General features: G+C 41.6%; 1 protein-coding gene across 1 annotated transcript; it reads right to left on the bottom strand.

The window, feature by feature from the left end:
* Positions 1-3,305: 3,305 nt before the first annotated feature.
* LOC124114786 lies at positions 3,306-15,505 on the bottom strand. The gene is made up of 8 exons (XM_046475539.2): positions 15,332-15,505; positions 11,788-12,087; positions 11,170-11,262; positions 10,320-10,478; positions 9,941-10,066; positions 9,591-9,683; positions 7,044-7,115; positions 3,306-4,956 (listed from the first exon to the last, which is right to left on the bottom strand). The coding sequence occupies exons 1-8, from the start codon at positions 15,459-15,461 to the stop codon at positions 4,868-4,870; spliced, it is 1,062 nt and encodes a 353-aa protein (XP_046331495.1). The 5' UTR covers positions 15,462-15,505; the 3' UTR covers positions 3,306-4,867.
* Positions 15,506-19,875: the final 4,370 nt, after the last annotated feature.

The raw sequence follows: 19,875 nt of genomic DNA, 5'->3' as shown, positions 1-19,875 counted from the left end.
CATAATTGTGTTTTAACGTAAACATAGTGTTTATCTTGGCAGCACAAAATATACCTGTGTGGTAGTGTAAACCTAGTGTTCATTTCGACAGTGCCCCGGATACCTGTCTGGTTGCGAGGACGTAGTGTGAATCTCGACACTGCCTTACATACATGTGTGTCTGCGTCAACGTTTTCTTAAACGTAGTGTTCACCTTGACATTGCCCCACATACCTGTGTGGGAGCGTAAACGTAGTTTTCATCTTGATAGTGCCCCACAGACCTTTGTGGGAGCGTAAACGTAGTGTTCATCTTGATAGTGCCCCACAGACATTTGTGGGAGCGTAAACGTAGTGTTCACCTTTATAGTGCCCCACATACCTGTGTGGTAGCGTGGGCGTAGTTTTCATCTTGATAGTGCCCCACAGACCTGTGTGGGAGCGTACACGTAGTGTTCATCTTGATAGTGCCCCACATACCTGTTTTGGGAGCGTAAACGTAGTGTTCATCTTGATAGTGCCCCACATACCTGTGTGAGAGCGTAAACGTAGTGTTCATCTTGATAGTGCCCCACAGACCTGTTTTGTGAGCGTAAACGTAGTGTTCATCTTGATAGTGCCCGACATACCTGTGTGGGAGCGTAAACGTAGTGTTCATCTTGATAGTGCCCCACATACCTGTGTGGGAGCGTAAACGTAATGTTCATCTCGACAATATCTCACATACCTGTGTGGTAGCGTGGACGTAGTTTTCATCTTGATAGTGCCCCACAGACCTGTGTGGGAGCGTAAACGTAGTGTTCATCTTGATAGTGCCCCACATACCTGTGTGGGAGCGTAAATGTAGTGTTCATCTTGATAGTGCCCCACATACCTGTGTGGGAGCGTACACGTAGTGTTCATCTTGACAGTGCCCCACAGACCTGTGTGGGAGCGTACACGTAGTGTTCATCTTGATAGTGCCCCACAGACCTGTGTGGGAGCGTAAATGTAGTGTTCATCTTGATAGTGCCCCACATACCTGTGTGGGAGCGTAAACGTAGTTTTCATCTTGATAGTGCCCCACAGACCTTTGTGGTAGCGTAAACGTAGTGTTCATCTTGATAGTGCCCCACATACCTGTTTTGTGAGCGTAAACGTAGTGTTCATCTTGATAGTGCCCCATATACCTGTGTGGTAGCGTGAACGTAGTGTTCATCTTGATAGAGCCCCACATACCTGGGTGGGAGCGTAAACGTAGTGTTTATCTTGATAGTGCCCCATATACCTGTGTGGTAGCGTAAACGTAGTGTTCATCTTGATAGTGCCACACATACATGTGTGGGAGCGTAAACGTAATGTTCATCTCGACAATATCTCACATACCTGTGTGGTAGCGTAAACGTAGTGTTCACCTTGATAGTGCCCCACATACCTGTGTGGTAGCGTGGACGTAGTTTTCATCTTGACAGTGCCCCACAGACCTGTGTGGAAGCGTGGACGTAGTATTCATCTTGATAGTGCCCCACAGGCCTGTGTGGTAGCGTGGACGTAGTATTCATCTTGATAGTGCCCCAGATACCTGTGTGGTAGCGTGGACGTAGTATTCCTCTTGATAGTGCCCCACAGACCTGTGTGGGAGCGTAAACGTAGTGTTCATCTTGATAGTGCCCCACATACCTGTGTGGTAGCGTAAACGTAGTGTTCACCTTGATAGTGCCCCACATACCTGTGTGGTAGCGTGGACGTAGTGTTCATCTTGATAGTGCCCCAGATACCTGTGTGGTAGCGTGGACGTAGTATTCCTCTTGATAGTGCCCCACAGACCTGTGTGGGAGCGTAAACGTAGTGTTCATCTTGATAGTGCCCGACATACCTGTGTGGGAGCGTAAACGTAGTGTTCATCTTGATAGTGCCCCACATACCTGTGTGGGAGCGTAAACGTAGTGTTCATCTTGATAGTGCCCCACAAACCTGTGTCGCTTCGTGAACGCAAAGCTTATCTTGTTTGTGTCCAAGATACATGTGTGGCTGTGTAAACGTATTGTTTATCGTGCTGACAACAACCACTCAGAAAAACAACAAAATTACGCAATTATTCAACATTACGAAATGCCACGCCTGTCCGAAAATGAGCGTCCGAGAGCCATTGGTATGTTTGAAGCAGAATCGAGTCAACGTGATGTTGCAAGACAATTTAACGTCAACAGAAACACCATTTGATGTTTATGGCAACGTTGGCAACAGACGAATGCAGTCAGAGACCATCCTCGGAAGGGCAAGCCATGCGTAACCAATAATCGACAAGACAACTGGATTCGAGCAACACTCCTACAAATCGATTCCAGCCAGCAACAGTGACTGCAAGAAGCATCCCTGGCCTTCGACGAATATCTTCACAAACCGTACGTCGTCGCCTAAGATGTGCAGGGATTGTCGCCAGAAAACCCGCCAGACATCCGATTTTGAGAGGAAACCACCGTCAAGCACGTCTACAGTGGTGCAGACAGCGTCTACGCTGGACGGCCATGCAGTGGGGACAAGTTCTATTCACTGACGAGTCTCGTTTTCAACACAGCCATAGCGATGAACGGATTTGAGTGTACCGACATCGAGGTTAACGTTACTTTAATCATTGTGTCATGGAAGAAGATCGGTTCGGGGGCGGCAGCGCTATGGTATGGGATGGGATTACAGCAAGACAGAGGACCCGTTTAATAGTGGTAGAGGGAAATCTCAATGGACAACAAAACAACGTGAATGTCATCCCCTGGTCGGCTCGCTCCCCTGATCTCTCACCAATCGAGCACATGTGGGTTGAGATGGATCGGCGCCTTCGACGTCAACCACGTGTTCAACAGACACTCCAGGAACTTCGAAACATGCTCCAGCAGATATGGAGAGATATCTCACAGGACTTTGTGCGACGCCTGGTCCATTCCATGAGACGAAGATGTGTTGCTTGCATCACAACCAGAAGTGGACACACACGCTAATGATTTGTAAATTGACATTTTGGCATGTTCATGTTTTTAATGAAATCACGCATTTTATAAAATCAGTATGGCAAATTGAACCATGTGAACACTTACAGGAGTCTTTTATCTGTTGCAAACCGAAATTGTTTCAGTTTTGGTAAAAAAAACATAATTTTGCATTAAATCTTATTCAATGTCACAGGAACTTTTGTTGTTCAGTATATTTGTTTCATATCGACCACACACTTATGTCCAGTGTGATACAAGCATGTCCAAATTCATACATGCCCAGTGCATGGCCAGTGTGACAAATATTCTATTTCATCACATATATTTCGCCCAACAAGCAATGAAAACAAAATATGTTAAGTCGGTTATTATTTTTTTATTCATATCGACCTCAGACTTATGGATACAGAACTATTCCGTGCACAAAATGATAAAAGGATATGTTTTACGATTACAATTACAAGAGTTGTAGCACAACAATAACTTGTTTGATAACTTCGTCGGATGACTAATCGTGACTATAATCTTCTCAAATGGAAATCCCACATCAATCATAAGGTAACAATGACGCCAGACGTTATATCAACTACACCCATTGTGATTGACGTAGTCGTTGGCCCGTTGTCAGTTGTCGGTGTGGATATTAGTGTGACCGAAGTTCTGGCGTTGACGTTGTCAGTGTGGATAGTAGTGTGACCGACGTTCTGGCGTTGACGTTGTTGGTGTGGATAGTAGTGTGACCGACGTTCTGGCGTAGACGTTGTCAGTGTGTGTAGTAGTGTTACCGAGGTTCTGGCGTTGACGTTGTCGGTGTGGATAGTAGTTTTATCGACGTTCTGGTGTTCACTTTGTCAGTGTGTGTAGTAGTGTTACAAACGTTCTGGCGTTGACGTTGTCAGTGTGTCTGATTGTGTTACCGACGTTCTGGCGTAGACGTTGTCGGTGTGGATAGTAGTGAGACCGAAGTTCTGGCGTTGACGTTGTCGATGTGGATAGTAGTGTGACCGAAGTTCTGGCGTTGACGTTGTTGGTGTGGATAGTAGTGTGACCGACGTTCTGGCGTAGACGTTGTCAGTGTGTGTAGTAGTGTTACCGAGGTTCTGGCGTTGACGTTGTCAGTGTGGATAGTAGTGTGACCGACGTTCTGGCGTAGACGGTGTCAGTGTGGATAGTCGTGTGACCGAAGTTCTGGCGTTGACGTTGTCGGTGTGGATAGAAGTGTTACCGAGGTTCTGGCGTAGACGTTGTCAGTGTGGATAGTAGTGTGACCGAAGTTCTGGCGTTGACCATGTCGATGTGGATAGTAGTGTGACCGAAGTTCTGGCGTTGACGTTGTCAGTGTGGATAGTAGTGTGACCGACGTTCTGGCGTTGACGTTGTCAGTGTGGATAGTAGTGTGACCGACGTTCTGGCGTTGACGTTGTCGGTGTGGATAGTAGTGTTACCGAGGTTCTGGCGTAGACGTTGTCAGTGTGGATAGTAGTGTGACCGACGTTCTGGCGTTGACCATATCGATGTGGATAGTAGTGTTACCGAAGTTCTGGCGTTGACGTTGTCGGTGTGGATAGTAGTGTGACCGAAGTTCTGGCGTTGACGTTGTCGGTGTGGATAGTAGTGTTACCGAAATTCTGGCGTTGACGTTGTCGGTGTGGATAGTAGTGTTACCGAGGTTCTGGCGTTGACGTTGTCAATGTGGACAGTAGTGTTACCGAGGTTCTGGCGCTGACGTTTTCAGTGTGGATAGTAGTGTTACCGAGGTTCTGGCGTTGACGTTGTGAGTGTGGATAGTAGTGTGACCGAAGTTCTAGCGTAGACCATGTCGATGTGGATAGTAGTGTTACCGACGTTCTGGCGTTGACGTTGTCAGTGTGGATAGTAGTGTTACCGAGGTTCTGGCGTTGACGTTGTCAGTAAGTAGTAGTGTTACAAACGTTCTGACGTTGCTGCTGAGTAGTATACATTGTCCACATCTTCATAGCACGACAAGCCCGTGTATGCATTTGTGTCTTTCTCTGCAACATCAACTTTGTTAATGAGGATATCACTATAATACTTATTTTCAATAGTAATAATTATGATTATCATATAATGGGTAGGTTTCTCGGCAGGATAAAGCCAACGGATAAAAACGATATCAGTTGGGGTCATATACGGAAAAAGGTGCAAATATCAAAGGTCAAGTAGGGACTACTTTCAGTGTTTATAAACAAACATGGCGTAGCCCTTGTCATTCGGCGATCAAGTCAGAATTAACCATCGGGAATCTGGCTAAACTACAGGGGTAATTGCTATCATTATCAAAAGAACAGTCTAATATACTGAAAATCAGTGTCTAACTATGGCGTAGCTAAGGCATTTTATAAGTATTGGCAACTTCGGAGATTTCGAAACAATATTGCGAGGGCACTAGGCCTAGCCAAGCTGGATCAGTAGCCATATCTGTGTTTGTAGACCTCTGAGGCTTGAAACCTTTTCTACAAATTAAAATAGTTGGATTTGGCCGAAATATGTTTGAATTGTTAACTTCATTCGTGTTGTCGCTGTGTGCACATCTGACTGCACTTCTTAACGTTATGACAGGACAGGCCGACTGTCAACAATGTCTGAACGTGGCCGTGGCGTCTTATAGACTAGGGTTAGAGTAGCTTCCCTTTGACAAAGGGCAGTTACTCTAGCGGACAGACCGATGGATTGCCGCGATAGGCAAGTGAAAACAATTGTTGTGTTGCGTATAGGTTGCTTTGCCACTGTATAAGAAACAGATTTCAGTTGGAACTATATTGGCTACTGTCACTGTCCGACTGACACATCACTTACCTTGTGACGTAATAAATATTAATGCGCGCATTCAAGGAAAAATCGCAATGTTTCGGTAATGTTTTTGAGAGAGGGAAGCGATTGTCAAGCACAGAATTAAAAAATGACATTATATGATAAAAAGGTTATCACGCTTGCGTGTTTTGTGATGGTAAACATCCTGTATTAGAATAAACACTATGTATTCAGCTCGCCAAGGTTCGCTAAATACAAATGTTTATTTAGTGCAGGATGTTTATAATAATTGCCACCCCCATCTTACTCGCGTGATAAGCTCTATTTATATTTCACATAGGTTGAGACGTGTTACAACGTCAATAAAAAACATAATAATCGTGTGTGTGACATGCAGAAAAGTCGACACTTTTCATCCTCAGAGAAATTATCTGTCGTCCTGTTATGTCAAATTTAAGAAATTCCCAAAGAACACTTGAATAATTTGTAGATATATCGGCATATCCCCGAACCTTACGACAGTAGTACCATAGAATGAAAAGCCGAGATGAGGCAATCAAGAGGTAAATTAATATGTCTTGGATTCTTCAAAAGACGGTAGGCTTAAATGCGCATATCAATTTCTTTGAAGCATTTAGGGCAGGTTTTGTATTGGAAATGTTAACATCCAGTTTCCATCTAATACATTATTTTGTGAGAGGAGACAACATTGGCTCGGCCAGTGGTCATGCAGCTTATATTAATTACGTATCGTCGTACCATATCGCAGGGGATATTGCTCAAAATATCAACCAATAACAATAGCATACAAATAATTACTTTTGACGAGGTCAATATGCGAAAACAAGGACGAGGTGTTCTGAAGGGGTCGAGTCCGAGGGTCTTTGTTTTTATCATATTTACCTCGTCAAGAGGAATCATTGACGTTATTATACCGAAATTCACATTAAAGTTTGTGAAGTCTTTAAGCCGTTCTCTGTTTCATTACAGCCACTTAGTTTACCATCCTGTTTTCTTGGAGAACAGTCAATATTTATTACGGGGTGAATTCGGGGTCTACATTGAAATGTATTGTTTCGTCAAGTGATACGAATTACCAATGGATTTGCAAGATTCTTAAAAGAGGTATAACAATTAATCTTGAACAACTTGAACTTACTGCCAGACTTCAACTATTTAAGCTTTGATTACTTATTATTTATACCTCTGTGATACATGTAGGTACATGTATTAATGATATTTCACCATGGACACGATATTTCAGGTATGGCCAGGTATTGCACATCATATCACATCAACAAAACAGTCAAACAATGCAAACAATTACCTGTGACTTCAGTCTTAGTAGCATCCAGTGCAAACCGAGGGGGACCTTCATACACTAAATTATCCACCATAACTGAAATTTGAACCAATATGTTATAAAATATTCATGTTTACAGATCAATGATTGTGATAACGATTGTTTCGACATTTAAATGGGTCCAAAATATCGATTTGTTATAGTACTAGTGATCTGAAGGTTGCAAATTGGTTTGTAACATGGTGTTAATTAGGTGAAGTGCAGTTTTCTTAAAAGGGACATTATTTATTCTGTGTTTAGCATTGTCTTTCAAATGCCATTCAATAATTAAGGTCTAAATGGTAACTTTGAGATGCAGATCAATTGTTTCTGAAAACATACTTTAAGATTCAGGTGAAGAACATTTTCTAAGTTAAATACCTACTGACAATATATACACAACAAACAAGAAAGTATACAAGTTCCATATCTGGCATTTCCATTGATGTGTTTTGTCTGGTGTTTCATGTGTTGAAACTTTTATCGAAAATACAACAAAACACACTGCACGTACAAATCAAGTCTGTTTGATGCATCTCTATGTGGGATTTTAACGTGAAAACAATGAAAACATGTGGCAAACATCCAACACATTATGCTTAGATCATTTTGAAATTAATCAAAGGCATGTCTGTTGACAACAAGAAAAACACAAGGAAAGAAATTTCACACAGAAACAAAAATGTAATGACTATCACAACAGCAACGTGAAAAGGCTGTTGGTAATGCTTTAAGCAGGCACGTCCGTAGGTGACGTTGTACAACGTTTCAATGTTACGAGAGCAACTTATCACTGGTTTCTAAACGATCTTAACACTGGAACAACGTGTACTAATGACCATCATCGAACAGACAGGCCAAGGGCTGCAAGTGTTGTACAGGATCGGTATATTCGAGCAAGCACTCTACGTAACTTGTTCCAGAGCGGGACAATATGGGCGAGGCAGCTGATTATTTTTTGTGCAGACAACAAGAAATCGCCTGTGTGCCGACAGCATGAAAGCACGAAGGCCCGCAGGGAGATCAATACTGACACCTCTGGTGCAAGGATATGCAAGGACTACCAACAAACCGCCAATAGTTATCTCGTAAGAATGGTCAACTGTGAAATGGAGTCGATGAGATGGCATTGTCAAGCGTGCATTGACACACGTCATACTAAACTGTTTAATTAGGGTTCAGAATGACACAATTTGTCACATGTGATTTCGTCTTCTGAGTGAGTGAGTGAGTGTGTTGGGTTTAACGCCGCTTTTAACAATATTCCAGTTATATCACGGCGTGTCAGCTTAATGTGGGAGGAAAGCCCGAAGTGATGCAGTTCTCGGACGTTTACCACGTCGGTGAAAGCCACGAGCACGGGTATGGTGCTGACAAACCTAGAAACATAATCTCGGCGAACCGGGATTCGAACCCACAATCATAGGTTTCTGGCGCGCCCAGGGGACGAAACTCTGCACAGGGTGAATGTGTTTGATGGCACGTAGTTTGGACTTTTCGTGTCACATGATTGCTGTATACATTAACCTTTCCAATGTGATAAATTAGGGTCGATTTTCCATGGTGAATAGTTTCTTTTTTTTAAACATATTTTAATATTGTATTGTTTCTATTTTTATAATGAGTAGAAACCAACATAATATTTTGTCTCCTTAGCATATACATGTTTGACTCGAAAAAACAGACACGCCGAATATACTGCTGATAACAAGAATGTATACATTGTTAGATTGTGAACAGGTTTTAACACAATGGCTAAAGAAAACTGAATTCAGGTTGTAGACCGTTGCCCATATACAACCAGCACCACCTGAATGTTAGGAGTCAGTTAGAACAATGTTAGGAAAATTATGCTTTGTGACTGTTGTAGAAAACAAGGTGTTTTATGAAAGACGATATAAAATGTAGCAGTTGCATATCATGCTACAACCTGTTGTCCTTTCCTTTCTCAGAAGACAGCACCAATGCTATTGTTCCAACAGGACAAGGCCATGCCCAACAATGCTTCCTCGACACCAATAACGTCCAATGCTGCCGTGTCCCTCACGCTAACCCGACCTCTCGATGGTGGACGTACAGCCGCTGGAACGTGAGTTACTGGAGGAGTGGCACCGCATGCCCAACATGTCGCCATGAGACTTATGTCATCGATGTGACGTCGTGTCCAGGGCTGTCTGGACGCCCGAGGAATTGACACAAGATGTTGATGCCATTACCCGTTGATGCCATTATACTATGGAACCATTCAGAAGCTTTGATATCAGACATGTGCGTGCGTGCGTGCGTGCGTGCGTGCATGCGTGTGAAAATTGACAGTTATGATCCGATTGTATTTAGTTAAGTCATAAGTTCCATGGCATTGTCTTTTGCGCGTTGCACAATAAATGATTTGAACTTCAATATACATTCCAAAATGAAATATATAGATTTTCACGGATAGTATACTCGATGTATACTATCTTTTGATCGTCAGTCGAACATGCCTCCACGCCACAAACTTCTAAAACGGTTTAATGCATGTCATAGTCTTACTTGCCCTCTCCATCCCATTTCCACTGTTTGGAGCACTGGGAGCTCTCGGCACCGCCTCAGAGGACATCGAATATACGAAATTGTCTTCCATAACTGAAAGGACACACATGGTATTTGGGTTAGGTTTTGTTTGTCTGCAGATGCAAATGACTGCATGGTCACAATACATTACTGATTATGAGAAGAACATTGACATAAATCCTTTAACAGATTGACTGATCATTCCTTCCAGGGAATGTATAATGTAATCTTAACATTAACAATTGCGCATGTCAGTGATATAACATCACGATTAGCTTGCTACTATTGGCCACATATACTCAGTATGATTATTCTATTTAACGTCCTACCTTTTGCTGCGTCTATAGTTTTTCTTCTGACGCACAGCACGACGACAACGACCACAGCGATCGCAATGAAAGCACCGATTACAGAGCCGGCTATGGTGTAGGCGTCCGTTTGGGAGGCTGGCATATCTGGGAAGCAACAGAAAATCGTAAACGTTGCCGTCTGTCACCAAAATTAAAGATTGAGCACAATATACGATGTTCTGAAATATTCGTGCCGAAAGTCTCTTAACAAGACTTCGAATAACGAACCTGTATAATCTAAAGAAGTGTTTGTTAGAAGATAAGGGTTCAATTCTCAGCAACTGTTGGTAGCTACCTGAAAGTAGCTTTTTGCAGAGAAAGATTTGGCTTGGAAGATAATTATGTGACTATATCGTACCATGTTTTACACCAGCTAGGGGTGTAGTAGTTCCTGTTATGTCCATGAATGGTTTTCTTGTAGTCGAACCTTCACCCACAATTTGTTTTACTGCCGAACTGTGGTTGTGAGTTGTATGAGACATCGTGGTGATATGCGTGTCGTCTGTTAAGGGATATTCTGTCAAAGGAATCAAAACTGGTTTTCAAGATTAGCTTGATCGTGCGCCTTAACGAGTGCGTGTGACGTGCGTAAATATAATTACTAAATCTAAAAATAAATGTTTGAATTAAGGTTTTTTTATTAATAAGGACTACAGCGAAAGACGAACATTGACATTTGCTTTCAATCTTCATATTCTACGTGGGGGGATATTGGGGTGTGTGTGGGGGTCGGTGGGAGTGTGTGTGTGTGTGGGGGGGGGGTCGGGTAGCCTAGTAGTTAAAGCGTTCGAACGTCACGCCGAAGACCTGGGTTCGATTCCCGACATGAGTTCAATGTGTGAAGCCCATTTCTGGTGTCCCCCGCCGTGATATTGCTGGAATATTGCTAAAGGCGGCGTAAAACAATACTCACTCTCTCACTCACTCTCTCACTCACTCACTCACTCACTCACTCACTCACTTTCTACGTCTATATTCGTTAACATGCAATTGGCACATCAGATGTACAAAATAATTAATCCTTATATGTGTGGGGGTAAGTAAATCATCCAGTTCTATTTCGTAATATTTTTTCAAAGAATTGATATTCACATTTTGCTATTATTCACGAGTATGACATGTATATATATACACGCGTAAAACGTGAAAACTTCCTATAATGTCGCATTTGTTATTTTATCTGGTCATATTTCTCTCAGGTAACGTACGAATTGAATGTTTCATCGTTCGAGTTGACAGCGTAGTAGACCCAGAGGTGATGGGTTCTGGTACAACACTTTTCTCCGGAGGTGTTTCAACATCTGAAATAAAAAAAAATTCATAATTCCGTGTAATTACATAAGTATTCATGTTGTTATCAACTGTTATCCGGTGTATCATTTTCATATCTTCACGCTACCTATTTCCTGTCAGGAACATTCGATACCACGACAGTCTACATGTCGATAAAGTTTTTAACACAAACAACAATTCATTGAAAACTGTAATGCAAATTATTCGGTTTGAACATCATACAACATTTTCCAATAGGACTGGGTTCCAAAACAGAACACAATGGCTAACAACCACTAAACCATCGTGTTTTAAAATGTTAAAATTGTAAGTCTAAATGAATCATCGTTTTATCTCTTCATGGAAGACATATACCCATCCTGTAACGTATATACAGTTTATATTTGTCATTGAAGGTAGCTATCTGGAACGAGGGCAGTGGTGCAGTTCACATTTACTCCTGAAATCTCTTTTAAATATTGTTGTACATAAACGTGAAAAACATGCCATATCACACTTAACGACATTTACATGTACGACCCAAAATAACTCACCGATTGTAAGACTGTTACTTAAGTGTTCATATGCACACGTCCAAACAGATCCATTGTACATGGTGGAGTTAATCTTGAAGGTTATGTTGTGTTGGAAGGCATCGCAATATACACCAATACCTTCTGGTAAGAAGGTGATTGTGTTGTTAGTGGACGCGTTGTGTGTTGTGCTAAAGGTAATGTCACCGTCCTTGAACCAGGCAACTGGCTGTGCACCAATGTCTTTGGTGCTAGTACAGCTCATAGTGAAGAGCTCTCCTTCTGTTGCTGTTGATGGGACACTTGTAAGCTTCAGAGTATCTGACATAAATAGAAAGTAAAGTGTCCTGTTATTAAATGCACATTGCAGCAACAAACGGCATCGATTTAAAAACGCGATATACTGTTAACATATCCGTATAAATTTCTATATTAGGGTAACCGATCTGTAACGAAGAATGCATTATCGTAAATGTTTAAATATCTAACTGATATGTACCAATACGGCTAAGACTTCTATTCCGACATTCATTTGAAAAGAATACACAGACGGGGGGTAGAAGTCTTGTTGTGACAGTGCATATACTTGATATTCGCATTAAAAACATATATATATTCATGTACATAAAATGATGTCATTAGAAAATATTTTCAACTTAAGATAAATAAGGTTGATAAAGAAAACATAACGCCCTCCAAACGTCATTTAACAATATGATTCAAAAGCAAACGGTGCGATTTACACGTGCAGCATGCGTTCTTGAAAACCTGAAAAAAATACGTCAGACAATGAGGTTCGTGAGAAACTCAGGTCTGTCTTTTTTACTACTGAATCCTGTTTTCTGCTCAGAAGAGATGTCATTCGTGCTCATGTTTACCACCAACGTAACGTGCGTTCCGCAGCTAGCTGTATTTAATACAGCGCTTGTCCATGGTGCAGGAGCGTTAAAAAATGGGCTGCGATATCTTGATGACATTGAGCAAGTTTACGTTGTTCCGTTCCTTTATAAATATGTTGGCATTTTGCAGCAAGTGAATGTACGACCGCACACCGTCTGTGTAGCCAAGACGTTCTCAAAGCAGAATTCTGTCATGGCCGGCTCGTTCACCCGGCCTTTCACCAATCGAACATTCGTGGGATGATTTGGATCGCCGTGTCCGTCAAAGAACGCCGCCACCACAAACGTTGCTTGAATTTCTACTAGCGTTGTGCACAGACTTGTTTCACCTGTTTACTATTTACAAATCGGTGTGTGCATGTTTTGTTTTAGGGCGACATTTGCACTATTTTCATTAAACAGTTTAAAATTCGTGATTTGCTCGCGTATAACAAAACACGTGTCTGATTAAAACTATATTGAAATCGGATGAATAGTTTCTTTGTTTAAAAGTATAATTGTATACATGTTCCTGGTTTTTCAATCTAAGCCTCGCTTGCAAGGACTAAGACACTATTAAGCATAATAACAGTGTAAGTGGTCCCGTCGTTTTGTGTTAGTAGAGAGGCAAGTACCTTGTCATGTTCGTGGGTTGCCTGATGAGTTCTAAGCCTCACACAGAAAGGCTTGACCAACAGGCATTAAAATAATTTATTTTTAAACATACTCATACTCACAGTAATAAGGCCAGAGGCCCACGTACATGTACATATACATATAAGTGATAGATTTACATTGTGACAAGAGACAAATGTAACATACTATCATTGTTCAGAATATAATTTTTTCTTGATAAATGTTACAAGCTTCTTCATATATCCTATGTTCATCAAATCAGTGTAAATACGTTAATTTTTTTATTCAGTCTGTTATGAACATAAATGATTACTTCGTAAAACATTAAATGCAGGGCAGCTAAACAGAAAAAGTAGTTCATCACCCATTTCTAAGCCTGACACAGAAAGGCTTGACCCAAAGTCATTAAAATGATTTATTTTTAAACATAATGCCCTTCCACGTGAGTACACTTTTGCCAACGATGCTGGAGGGATTGTATCCCAGTTGCGTAGAAGTCCTTCTTTGGGCTGTACATGACGTCTTCGTTCGAGTTGAAATGGGTTCTGGCTGGTGAAGCCATGGGTCATCCACAGTAACAAATCGATGCAAGAACCTTTCTGGATCAACTTCAAACAGAGCAATATTATCACGAGCAACGCTGTAGCCTGTGGGTTTTTGATGAGACGGTAGAAGCTTTGGAACCTCATACTTTCTTCGCTGCCACCTCTTCTGTGGTAATTGAATGAACTCCCTCCTGACAAAATGTACACTGAACTAGCAATACGCCGAGCAGTCGTCCGCCGGTAGGTCATCACCATATCTTGGATTCTCTGGATGTTAATGACGTAACACGCCTGCGGGACGTCAACCTTCTACGCTTAGAGACAGCTGTCCACCTCTTGAAAGTGACATATAAAGGGGCCTAGTATTGTACTCGCATCTTTATGGATGGCCTGTGTTGTTTTGTCTTTTTTCTGCAACTCATCATTGTCCAGTCCTCCAGTTTGTCCATTTTCCAAAGGTCACAGCCCCTCTCTTATTTTACAGCAAACAGTTACTACATTACTCAATTTACTAAAGTTGGTTTGGTGTGGATATATAATGTTTACAGTAAAATATGTCACTATTACTCAGTTCATGTTCGCGAATATCTGGTGTCAACACTGATTTCCAGTGGTCCATTTGCCCTTTACGCCAAGTGGAATCTGTTTCGGTAGAAAATCCAGGCTGGCTATTCACTTGTATTGACAATGTATATTTCCATGTGAGGCCCAGAACCTATCAATCAACACTGATATACTCAATAGTTATTCATTAAGACAAAAAATGCAAGAACGAACCTGTCATGGTTTCAAAAATTCCAAAAAGTAAACATGAAATTGTTACATAAATGTTGTGTTTTTTACATTTGTTCAGTTATTGTTATTATAGTATCGGTGAACAACAAAACGTATCTAACTGGCTGAATTCATTTAATGCCATAACCTGTATGTCCGCCAACTGGAAGTTTGATATATGTGCCGCTTGAAGCAAAGTAGTGTTATGAAAACGTGTAGATCCTTATTGACACTTTGGTCGATTATTGCCTTGATATACAGATAACTCGACACATGTTCGATGTCCTCTGTGAAAAGGAGTATAAAGTCGCGTTCAAGATTATTCACGTATAGATGGCGTGCATACACATGTGTAATTCATGTGTGTGTTGCTACCTCCACTAGTTCAGACTTACGCTGGTTTTATAGTGATAGCCAATCGAAGATACCATGCCGCAGTTGAACATGGACACCCGACTCAGACACAGTGTACTGACTCCAAAAGGTCAGTCCTATTCTTACCCCAATAATGCCGAGTGCAGGCACGGTAACAACAATACCATCTTGAACCGTCTTTTGGTATGACGCGGCCGGGGCTCGAATCACAGACCTTTCGCTCTCCCGGCAGACGCTTCTCCATGCTGTCAATGCACTTACCACAAACCCTACTTAACAGAAAACCACTTGTCGTAAATACTTTGAACAAAGAGTGTGCATTAAAATCTTTACAAACAAATTGAAGAACATACTTACTGTTTTCAGTTCCATATTGTGCCATTGCCGTATCTGCCATAATGCCTGACACGTACGCCATGAAGACTAAACCACCCAACATTGTGTTAGTTGTACACCTTGCGTTGTGTTGAGAATTTATTATTGTCATATCACTCGCGCAAGGAGGAAGTGGTTATCATGTAACATACCACCTCGAGGATGTTTACTGGAGTGGCGACTTTGACTGTCAGTGTTATCTGGGTGTGTTCCAGTGTTCTAAATCACTAACGTTGTTTACTTGAATTCATTGAAAAGCAATTTAAACGTCAGAATCGTTTGGGTTTGCTCGTAGCTGTCACGGAGCATAATATAAACGAGACAATAAATAATCGTCACTCACAATCAAAGAATAAACACCAACCTGGGTTTCGACTTTTAAAGGACCACATGCATTGCACTTCTGATAATATTTATGAAAAGTATAACGAATATCAAACGAACGCATTACCGTATGAAGATCTCAAAATGCACCCCTGTATTTTACAAAAAAACAGACACAAACACGAAAATCATTTTATTAACGCGTCACTCTTTGCACAGCTACAAAACACTGTGCATTTCTTCAACATAAGAAGACACAAACAAAGCACTAACAATGCCACATAATATAACTGTAGAAATATAACTCGTACAATAGCAGTACCTCTATACACACGACACGACATATGAAATAGAAATTGAGAGTTTATCAAGTGCTTGCAATAACATTAAGGTGGGTTCAACTTATTATTAATAGTAGAAGTAGTAGTAGTAGTAGTAGTAGTAGTAGTAGTAGTAGTAGTAGTAGTAGTTCAAACATAAAGATTGTTGCACTACTAATGGATTAAATGCAGTTATATCTAGCCGTCCAGGGCAAAACAATTGTGTTCTGTCATATTAACGTGATTGAGCAAACGTCGCCAAAGAAAGCTACATGTGAATATAAGAGGGGATTTTTCATGAAACATATGTTAGGTCAATGATCATAAACACTATCACTTATTATGGATATATACGGTGGTATATTACTAGATAACTACTTCCTCCTTGTGCGAGTTGCAACAGAGTCACGGGCATTGTCAGATGCATTTTGCTAACTTGGAATGCCATGTGGAAAGGATGGCCCTGTATCAGGTTTCACTAGCCTGTAGTAAATCATTTTGTGGTAAGGCGGTAAACAAACATTTTACGGGATAATACTTGAGCATGACCTTGAACATTGCCATGCGATATGAAGGTGTCGATGTGGAGTTAAAAGCGATATGCATGTTACGATATCTCTAAGACGTTCACGCACAGGCAGTCAAATCCAGACAATAAAACATAAAGTCGACCCATTTTACATGAGGTTGCTCTACAAGACATTACCTATTAATTTGATATTGCATATTTATTTTGTAACCGTGAAAATGGAAATCACAAAAAATAGAGTTTACGTTAGGCATTCATTCCTCGTCCTCACGCATGTTTCTGACGCCTCACCACGAGACAATGTCGCACTGTATTACACAGGGAGTTGTTAAGAGCACCTATTGTCTGTTTCTATTCTTGATATGCTATCGTGATTTCCACCACGATCAGAGGGCCGTGTGTAAACATTCCCACGTACCAGAAGTAGTTGGGGTCAATTCATACTGACATTACGCCACATGAATTTTGTCACTGATAACACATTTATTACAAAAAAGTGAGCACATAGTTAAGTTTGAAATCATGTCTTCGATGGATGTTTAAAATACCCCATTTGTGACCCAGAACTTGCAGGACTCGATACATCTAGGGCTCGATACATATACGACTCTCTCTCTCTCCACACACACACACACACACACACACACACACGCACGCACGCACGCACGCACGCGCGCACACACACACACGCGCGCGCGCGCGCACGCACGCACGCACGCACACACACACACACTTACACACTGTTTTGCTGTTGTTATATGGCATTGTATTTTATTGTTTATTCTGTTGAGATTCGGTAGACGCTCATTGCATTGTATTTGGGCAGTGATTAGTCTTCAGGAATGTAGTTCAATTTAACATCGGACGTTAAACGAATGTTAAGGAAACATCTTAAATGTTCTCGTGCCGATGGACTGTGTACAAGGAGACAAGAGCGTGTTTAAGTGGCTCTCACTCATAGCTAATCATCCCTGTAAATATCAATGCAGTGGACACCTGAACTGATATTTTACCGATGTGGGGAATCGAACTCGGCCCTCGGTGTGACTAGCGAACGCTTCAACCACTAGGCTAACCACATCCCCTGCATCTATTGACAGCGTTTCCTCTGTACTAATGCTGCTCTGTACTAATGCTGCTCTCTTCGAAATAAACGTTTGATACAGATATGGATGTAAATACTTGTTTTTCTAGTCTCCAACATTGGTTCAGAATACAAACATTCACACAGGTTTCCTAACTTACCAACAATATTTTTTGTCATGCATGTTAAAGCGAAGTGGCCAAAAGTGTTTCTTTTAAGGATAACAACTTCAGTATTATACCGAATTGCGACGTTTCAGTATAGATTCTTATACGAGTACCGTTGTCAAGCAAGACTGACTGATGAACTGTACAGAATAATATATGGTATGATAAACATGAGGAGGTTAACAAATAAGGATTATTGTAACAGCTTCATGGAAAGAGAAACGACTACGTTTGTTTTTTCTCTCAATGAAAAAGCTGGACCTTTTTACACATAAACCAACATACTCAACAAGAAGTTTCTTTTCGACATGTTCTGGTGCAATTGTTTGTTTTCTGCTCCCGGAGAATTCCTTCCTTTCGTTTAAACAATGCTAGACCTAGAAAAAATATGTTGCTGTCTCAAGTGAAAAAGGAAAAAGTTTCTCAAAGAAAAGGACATAGTGTATTGTATTATCTATAAGTTAATAGCTAAACTTGCTTTATGAACATTTGTGCAACTGATAACTAGACCATTTTCAAATCCCTTCGCGTCCAACACAAAGGTATTAAACTGCATATAACCAAACATGAAATGCATAATTTGAGACCTCCATAAACTTATATTCGCCCAAATGTGAACACAGGACGTGAAACTCTTACACATTTATTCACAATGAAATCTTATTTCTGCACACTGCACCAGGATTATAGCTACCGGAATATGTATGTTTAGAGATCACAGTAGCAGGTGAAACACATGATCGGGCGAGCATCGTTTCCGGGGAACAAACTCACAATCCTGTGATTCTGACTGGCCTTCTATTGCATGACCTTGTATTGCATGGATTGATATACACCAGCATTATTATTACGTAACATGCCCATCATATAGTGTTACCATTTGCCTTCGTATATACTGTGGTGCTAGTTTTATGTAAATTACAGGAACAATTTACTGCTACACAGTCTGGTACTTTTATGATTAAGCGATTTGTATCGTAAGATTAGGAAATTATCAGTTATCTTCAGTGCCCTATTTATGAGCGGAAGGAAAAGTTAAGATTTTGCCAATCCCAGTAGAAACGAGATACTATAGTGATCATTGGTATGCCTACTTCCTCAAATGTTTTATACTCGAATTTCATACAGATGGTTTCTATGAGGAAGTTCAGCATTTCACATACTGATTTCTCAGAAATCTTCTGATGACATTTTCGTTGATGGTTCCAGAATGTACTTTGCTGTATTGATCTCGCATTTAACATGTAGAGCAGCAACGTAATCTGTCACATGACGTCTATATACAACTGCTAGAAGACGTGCACAGGTCGGCCTTGGATGTGTCGATGAGCAGTCGAGCATTCGTCCCCAACTGTGTGTGGGCGCAGTGTCCAGTAATCCTCTATGAACACTTGAAGATGACGCCACTGTGTTCAGGGGTCTTCAGGAACCTGCTCCTGATATCTGCAGTTGTTCACATAATGTTTGGATCTTCCACGTCCAGCAAGAAACAGTGTGGAGTTCACTTATCCCGCGATATGCCAAGAGAGGCACGGGCCACCCAGCCGTGGATGCCCATGCCTATAATAATAACAGAAGATGAGATTGGGTTAAATGGCCGAGGGTGTGCAGGTACCAGTGGGCTACTAAGCTGCTAGTTGTGTATACCAAAATGCTACCGTTGCCATGGACTAGCGTGGCCAAGGCGATTCGCAGCTAGCGCTGCTGGCCTGAGACTGCTACCACTGTCCGGCCCCCACGGTAGCATATTTAAACGCTACCATTGCTTGGCAACTCCCACGCTGCCAAAAGCAGCTCCCACTGCTGGCCCCATTAGCAAAACCATTTTGCGACTACCGCCGCGGACCCAACTGTCAGCTACTGCTTGACAAGACGACTTCCGCCGCCGGGCCCATATACGTGGCAATTGTTAAATGGCCGAGGGTGTGCAGGTACCAGTGGGCTACTAAGCTGCTAGTTGTGTATACCAAAATGCTACCGTTGCCATGGCCACTAGCGTGGCCAACGGCGATTCGCAGCTAGCACTGCTGGCCTGAGACTGCTACCGCTTTTCTGGCCCCCATGGTAGCATATTTAAATGCTACCATTGCTTGGCAACTCCC

This window comes from Haliotis rufescens, unplaced genomic scaffold (assembly GCF_023055435.1).
Source record: "Haliotis rufescens isolate VD_foot unplaced genomic scaffold, xgHalRufe1.0.p SCAF_18, whole genome shotgun sequence".
Classification (NCBI taxonomy): Eukaryota; Metazoa; Mollusca; class Gastropoda; order Lepetellida; family Haliotidae; genus Haliotis; species Haliotis rufescens.
This window is presented reverse-complemented; position numbering and strand designations above follow the sequence as displayed.

Coding starts and splice junctions, on each gene's coding strand:
- LOC124114786 (XM_046475539.2), bottom strand. CDS start 15,461: ATGACAATAATAAATTCTCAACACAACGCAAGGTGTACAACTAACACA. Junction 9,684..9,940: donor AACTATAGACGCAGCAAAAG/GTAGGACGTTAA, acceptor GTGTCCTTTCAG/TTATGGAAGACAATTTCGTA. Junction 4,957..7,043: donor TACTAAGACTGAAGTCACAG/GTAATTGTTTGC, acceptor TTGATGTTGCAG/AGAAAGACACAAATGCATAC.